The following is a 7,483-nucleotide window of genomic DNA, read 5'->3' as shown; positions in this document are numbered from 1 at the left end:
GTGACAATTTGCAGTCACAGTAGACTTTAATGCACCTCTGCAGTGGTCATTTTTAAATACTTTTCTTTAATAAGGCTTTGATCCTATTCTTTGCTGACTGACATTATATTGCAGTAACTGAATGAAGCCTGTCTATCTCCCTTCCTCTCCGTGTTCTCATTTATCCCTTTTTGTTTTTTAGATTTATTTCCCTGCTCCACTTTCCACTCCCTCTACCTCTACCCAACTCCCAAACTGCTTGACTCCTGTTCCAGTTTTTTTTGTCATTTTCTGTCTGCCTTTCTTCATCTTTGCTCTGTAAATAGATACTGTATGTCCCTATAACGCACAGAGAGAGAGAGAGAGAGAGTCACAGACAGTTCTGAGACTGCAGCAGATTCTAACCAATCACATGAAGCAACCCTCCAGCCCACGTGGCTTATTCATAAAAAAAACGGTGGAAACCCTTATCAATTCAGCTCCATTTTCTCATACAGCATATCATTACTGCAGCCGTGCTCTAAACTAAGGACATTTTAGTGTAAAATGCAACTCAATGTAAATTTAAAACTCTCACTCAATTTTGCATATCTGTGAAAGTCCCTAAATATAATATAGAGTGTGAGGCCACTTTAGCAGATTGATGGATGCAGATTCCTCCTCCCTGTTTTCATTGCTTTTTATAATGTACTTTCTTACTGTTTGATTCCTGTGTTCCCATTTCAGTACGTGGCCCTGATAAGAAAACCCAGGACACACAGATAGGACACCAAAAATATCCTCTATATGTGTCAGCTTACTTCTCTGTGTTCAGTGACATCAATTGCAACATGTTCTAGGTTGTAATGTAGCTTGTAGCTTCAGGTTTCTATCTGCCTTTTGCTTATACACCTGTAAGGATAGAAAATGTCAAAAAAAAAAAAAATGTATCTTTGTGTCAGTTTGGCTCAGAAAACGTTTCCATGTGGGAATACTCTATCTAATGAGTTTCATGGCTACAAATGAAATCTCATGAGCTTCAGTCTCATGGCAACCTATGGTATCATCCCAGTAAGCATATCGGTCATGGACTTATTTCCATTGCATAACCACGTCCCAAGGGTTCAATGCAAACCAAAGGATTAGTGAGTAGTGTGAGAAGATAAGAGGCTGTCCAGGTTAATTACTTCTTCAGCACACTGCAATGTTTGTACAAACATGGGCCGCACGCAGGTATGCTTACACATTCAGATATATATATATACACACACATAAACATGAAGACAAAGTGTTAAATGAACAAAACAATGCGAGAGAGATAAGAGATCCTACATAAGTTTGGATTTATTTCATCATGGTCACCATAGACAATTACTGCACTGACCTTTTATTAACATGTAGAGAGAGTGAATGCAACTGCGGTGCAACACCACAGACAACACACACACATCTGAATATCACTTTCCATAGCTGACATATAGGAAAAATGAACTGTACAAAAGATCAAATTCACATCCTAGAGCAAGACTCTGTGACATTAACTGCGGACCTAAATGGCAAACACTCCAGTGACTGAAAGGAAACACTGGTACAAGACCGTTATGTTATACCACTGTGCAAAAACATCAAAGGTTTGTTCTCAGCTGTGCAAAATAGCAGCATTATATTCCACTTTCCAAGCAATGGGGTTCACAACACAACATCACAATTATCACTTAGAAGGAGCATAATACTGAATAATAACCGCCAGGTATTCCCAAATCACTTTTAGCTTATAGAAACTGCAATGATATGTGCAAATGAAAATCTTCTGTCACTTAGTAATGAGACCTTCACACTCAGTATTTACACGATGAGGAAACAACCTTCCAGACCTGACTGCACTAAACGTGAACTGAACCCAGCAACATTTACAGAGCAGAACATTTGACCATTACGCTCTATTTGCTTTTTTGTTGTTGTTGTTGTTGTTGTGCTTGAAAACAGGCAGAGACAAATCAAGAGCAAATTTAAAATGCGGGATATGTACATGTAAACCATATAGTTTCAGGCCAATAGTATTTAATAGTTGGCACATATGAAAAAAAAAACATCTCTTCCAAAAACTGTACATTCCACTCAGTCTAGTTGTGTTGGCTTCTGCAGTGTATTGGAAAGCAAAACACAACAGAGGCCCTGGGTTGATAATCTTGCTTTGTGGCCATCTATGGGCCCAATTAGTGCAGTTTATCAAATACATTCCACAAAGGGAAGATACTCCCTTCTCTGCTTTTACACTTTTAGCCCCTTACACTCATTTTCAGCTTGAACCAACAGCCCACTTACAGTTACATCTCTACAGTGTCACATCAGCTGCAAAAAACAAGGTATTTTAATTCAAATTGAGGTGGATTTATGAGGAAATTGGTGCTTTTAAACACACAGAAGGAGCTGAAAACAGTCCAACCAGCCGTGAAGACAGCCAGACACGGAATGATGCTTTTCTGCAGTATCCAGTCAAGGTGTGCAGATGGAAACTATAGCTTTTCACCTGTTGCCCTCAGAGGAACATCTCCAAGTCTGATGCCCTCTTAAAGTCGCTTACCTATCAGCTGGTGGAGGATTTAGAAATGAATAGATCACAACATAGTGCCTCTGCTCACAAGTCTTAGGCCTCTGTGCTGAAGGTGCATTGGGCTGACCCGCGCCAGAGCGACTCAAAGTAGCAGGGAGCGGTGGAGAAATGGCCGCACAGGTCAGCACCTCGGACAGCTCCGCCTCGCGACTCCTTCACAAAAAAACAAGGATCTATTTCTGGTCCTGCCTGGAAGCTCACCTCACTGCGACATCCGCTCACTCCCCCAGCAAGGAGGCCCATCATGAATGAAACGGGGATTTTCGAGTGGGTCACTCTGAAGGTGATTTGCGCCACGGAGTCAATCCCCGCGTCACCCAAAGGGATAAGACAAGAGAGGACAATGTACCATTGGCATGCATTTGATGAAATCTCCTAGACTGTAGCCTAAACACCAGTTGTGTAACATCATTAGAGACATTCAGCCCAGACGTGAGATGCCTTCGACGCTGGCTGTTACATTCAAAACCACCGGCGTGTGATTTCGCAAATCATTCATCTTTTTTAATAAAAAACAAAAGAAACAAAACAAAACACGAGTGTCTCGTTTGTCTCAGCGGTCCAGGTTCGACTCGTTGCTGTCTCGTTGGTTTTTGAGGTCCTGGAAGACCTCGGTGAAAAAGTGCGGGTCCGCGTTCAGCTGCAGCATTTTGGCACTCATCCTGTTGATGATCCGGAGCGACGTCTCCCAGAAAACGTCCTTGTTGGACTCGTTCATGAACGGCTTGAGCGGGTAGGAGATCTCGTTGCCCATGTAGGAGTAGGCGAGGTAGAGGCAAGTCTGAAAGGTGCCCTGCAGCTCGGCGGCGCTGTCGATGCTGTCCGCTACCGTGTCTTCGCACAACAGGTACACGAACACCAAGTTAGCCGGCGTGATGAAGCCCTGGTCCTGCCAGCCCTGGAGCAAAAGAGTCCGGTCGATGTTTCGGAACCAGAGGATCACCTCTCCGCTGTTCAACTCTTTCAGTTTAAAACACCTGCGGCACATGAAGTCCCCCAAACAGCGCAGCAGCTCCCCGGTTGAAGCCTGGATGACTATCCGCCTCGGTGACACCAGAGACAGGCTGCTGGATTGCTTCTGGACCGAGGAAAGCCTCCCGTTTTGGGCTACAGCCTCGTTGTTTTGCTTGGGGACCGTGGGCACCGGGACCGGGATGGGCACTTTGGGTTTCTTCTCTTCGGTCTGGTGCGTCTTCCTGATGTTCTCGCTGTTGAGATGAGCCACCTGGCTGGACGGGGCGGGCAGCGGATTCGGGGTCACTTTCTTGGCGCTCTTCTTGGCCGAACTGGCCACCAGCTTCTTCCAGGAGAGAGAGACGAACATCGAGTGCCGCTTGAGGCTCTTGTCGTTTTTCACTCCATCCCCTGCGACCTCGGCGTCCATGATAGACGCCTTCTTGGTCGCCGGGGATATAGAGAGGACGGTTCCCATGGCTGCGACGGAGAGAGCCGCGGTGGTGTGGATGCTGCTGCAACTTCAACGCAGTCTTCTGCAGGGATGAGAGGCGGCGGACAAACAGTCACGACAACGATTGAAACTCCATTTACACGCTCACTTGGTCCGTGTGGTCGCTCCCGGGCGCTGCGGGACGAGGACGGAGCAGGTGTGCAGGGTGAACTTGTATTCCAACAGATGCTCAGCAGGGAGACGCTGCGGCACAATCCTACGGCTGTAGCCGAAACGAAGATTAGTCGCCCTGCGTTAAGTCAAGGGTATAAACGAACCAGCGAGTGCAGCCCGTGACTGACAGCCGAGCCAGCCAATGAGAAAGGCAATCAATGATCCAATCACTAAGGGTGTTGTTTTTAGTTCTCTGCTGCCATGGATAGCCTATTTACAGGTAAGGAGCACTATTCTGGCTCCTGTTCCTCCTCTCCATCAGTCCAGTTAAGAAAATCAGTGTTATCTATAAATAGGACTATTTATGTGAACTAGATCCACAAACTGACAATAGTGAATGGTGTGGTTAATAGCTCTATTCAGTGATATTTGCACCATTATCACCCGTAAATTGGCTTCCCTAATGCATGAGTGGTTGAATGAATGGTTAATGCATTCATCAAGTGAAGCAGCTACACTGACAATTTTTCTGCTCAACGTGGTCAATGTGTAGACATTTCACCCATTTTCACACATTAAAATCAAGCCTAAACCTCAGTAGCTGGTAACTGCTGCAGAGATTGAATATATTTGGTCCTTTATACATTATTCATGTTTATTCAGGGTGCTCAGATATCACTGACCAACATGTCAGCTTTTAATTAAACTAAACTGCAAAATTGAAAATATCCTTAATGATATAATAATATCACCCTGTCAACATATTAAGGAATTGTGCCAAACAACGCTGACTAAACTGTGTTTCGGACTTGGTTTTAACATACCTGAAACCACATAACCACTCTTCCCCCTAAAAGGTTGTGTAAGGATGTTCCCTGAGGAGCTGTTGGAAAGAAATCTGGACAAAGTCTTAGTGCCAGCTCTGGGCGGGCTAAAGTTAAAATTTGAACTATGCATAGCATGCTTGGCGCCAGGCAAAAGAAGACACATCACCTGCACTTGTTTTGCATGAAATACGTTGACTTGTTGTAACTTCTCTGGACTTTTTATAAGGTAAAAGTACCGCTGCGTGTGCATTGAACAGGCCTCGTGACATAGCTTCAAAAACTTCACATTTTGAAGAGACAGTGAGACATTAGTTCAGCTCTATCAGTTTATTTCATGTCTTATTGCCTGTACACCAAAATACGCCTTTTGGCCAGCACTTTATCTACAATGGAATCCAGACTGGCTCGCTGCAATTCTATGTAATAGGCCACAGTTTTAATTTTACACCCAGCTACAGTATTGGTGCATTCATGTCTCAGGAAACTCAATGAGTGATCCAATTACCCACAGCAGAACTGGCAGCCCTCCACTAAGTTACATGACTACTGCCTGGAATGGAAAGAGACACAAATAGCATTGAAAGTCCACAGAGTCTTCAGAATGGACTTTGCTATTCAGCTGAATTCTAAAGGATTAATCAACAAGTACCTGTATATCTGTGTCCTGATGCTATTCTTCTTACTGTCATATTGCAGTTTATTGAATTGTAAACTACATTTACATTCCACCAAGTGTTGGAGGGACATAAAAGAGCTATCCAGTAGTTTTCTATAGCTTTTCTTCCTTTATTTTAGTGTGTTGTGTGTTTGTGGAATTTGACTTAATTCCTGCTAATTTTTCACGTATGCTGGACTTCTTTTCAGGTTGGATATTGGAGAGTGAGGAACTATGATATTGAGTCATGCAGTGCAGTCAGTCACGGCTTGAATGTATTCAGTTCGGCATGAACCAGCTAACATATAGGCAATGTGAAATAAAATCCTGCAGCAATTAATCTATAAAGTCTTGTTAAAGGGGAACAAGGGATCCAGCGAACTGGCCAAAGCTTTATCATGCAGTATATCATACAATATTATGAGGTACTGTACATACTGTAGGTGGGCCTAGTTGCAAACAGGACAAATATGGGTGGAGTTAAATCATTTGTGTTGTCCTTTACTGGTTTATTGTAATGTACACAAGAGGTAGAAATTTGTTGGGAATTTTTTTTTTTTTAAGTAAAGTAAAAACAAATCAAATAATTTGCATATATATATTTTATCCACCAATTAATGTCATCATTGTCACACATCATCATCATCAGTTACAACAAAAGAAACACTCAGCATAATGTAATTATCATCACCACCATCATAATGATGATTGACCTCAAGACAGGACTGACAGTCATGCCCGATACAACCAAATCAAAGACGTGAAGCAGCGACGTAATTTAAACCAAACATGGCAAATTAAGATGAAAGACAATAAGATCCCAAATCTGCAAAGTGGTGCCCATTTCACACAAACTCTTTTGATCATGCCAACCTTTGATTCAACACATCATAAATCAGATGGTGATCAAAAGAAACTCTTTCATCACAAATCAAACAAAACGGAACAGGATGTGGAAGAGGAATAATCTCAATGTATTAGACATGAAGCATCAAGCCTTTCTGGCTCTGATATAGACTGTAGCAATATTCAGATACCAAAGGGACAAAAATCTGAATCAGGTTGGGTGATGAGGGGGTGAGAGAAAAGGAACTCTTGGTGGAGCCATGGGAAGTTGAATGGTCTGCTTCCTGCATGGGACGGTTTTTTCTTTCAATTTTAAAATACTCTCTATATGTGTTTCTGGACAGACATTTTGCAAATGCGTAAATAATTAACTGCCTAATCAGTGTATGTTTTGAATATAAAATTAATGCATGTTATGTACAAAGAAAGTAACGTTTGAAGCTGCACTAACTGTTTGATTTTAGCTGTAAATACGATTTTGTCGCTGTATCACCTTTAAAAATTGTTATTGCAAATTTATTAGCAAGATTAGCAGATTTAGGTGTTACAGTAGTATCGGGTGTATCACAGAGCAAACACAGAAATGATCCAACAAACACAGGAACAAGGGCATGACAGTTAGATCACAACTGCAAATGTGGGGTAAATTCTGAGAGGAGAACATGAAGGTTGTGAGAAATTGATGTTTTTTCATCTAATTGTGCAAGACAGCCACATCAGCGATGTTACCTGTGCAGGAGAAGAGAAGGAGTGAGGCAAGAGATAGATGATAGAAATTACTTTATTAAGTGCACTGGGAGGATGTGATGTTCTAGCAGCATGCCACAATTTATATAACTGAAAGAAGTAGGTAAGAAATACAATACAAACAAACAATAAGCAATCAAATCTAATAAAAACAACACATAAAAGATGTCTACATGCCTACATAAATACTGTCTGCAGTGGTACAGAAAACAACAGATGAATACAGGAAGCAGAAACACATTAAGGTGGAGTTGTTTTCTGTTCTAGACTTTCAC

At 42.3% G+C, this 7,483-nt stretch overlaps 1 protein-coding gene across 1 annotated transcript; it reads right to left on the bottom strand.

The window, feature by feature from the left end:
- Nucleotides 1–2,067: 2,067 nt before the first annotated feature.
- Nucleotides 2,068–4,153, bottom strand: cdk5r2b (cyclin-dependent kinase 5, regulatory subunit 2b (p39)). The gene has a single exon (XM_041951163.1). The coding sequence runs from the start codon at nucleotides 4,002–4,004 to the stop codon at nucleotides 3,126–3,128; it is 879 nt and encodes a 292-aa protein (XP_041807097.1). The 5' UTR covers nucleotides 4,005–4,153; the 3' UTR covers nucleotides 2,068–3,125.
- Between the last annotated feature and the right edge of the window lie 3,330 nt (nucleotides 4,154–7,483).

The sequence above is a fragment of the Chelmon rostratus genome, chromosome 13 (assembly GCF_017976325.1).
Source record: "Chelmon rostratus isolate fCheRos1 chromosome 13, fCheRos1.pri, whole genome shotgun sequence".
Taxonomy (NCBI): Eukaryota; Metazoa; Chordata; class Actinopteri; order Chaetodontiformes; family Chaetodontidae; genus Chelmon; species Chelmon rostratus.
The sequence above is the reverse complement of the archived record's forward strand: the minus strand, read 5'-3'. Positions and strand labels throughout refer to the sequence as shown.

Coding starts and splice junctions, on each gene's coding strand:
- cdk5r2b (XM_041951163.1), bottom strand. CDS start 4,004: ATGGGAACCGTCCTCTCTATATCCCCGGCGACCAAGAAGGCGTCTATC.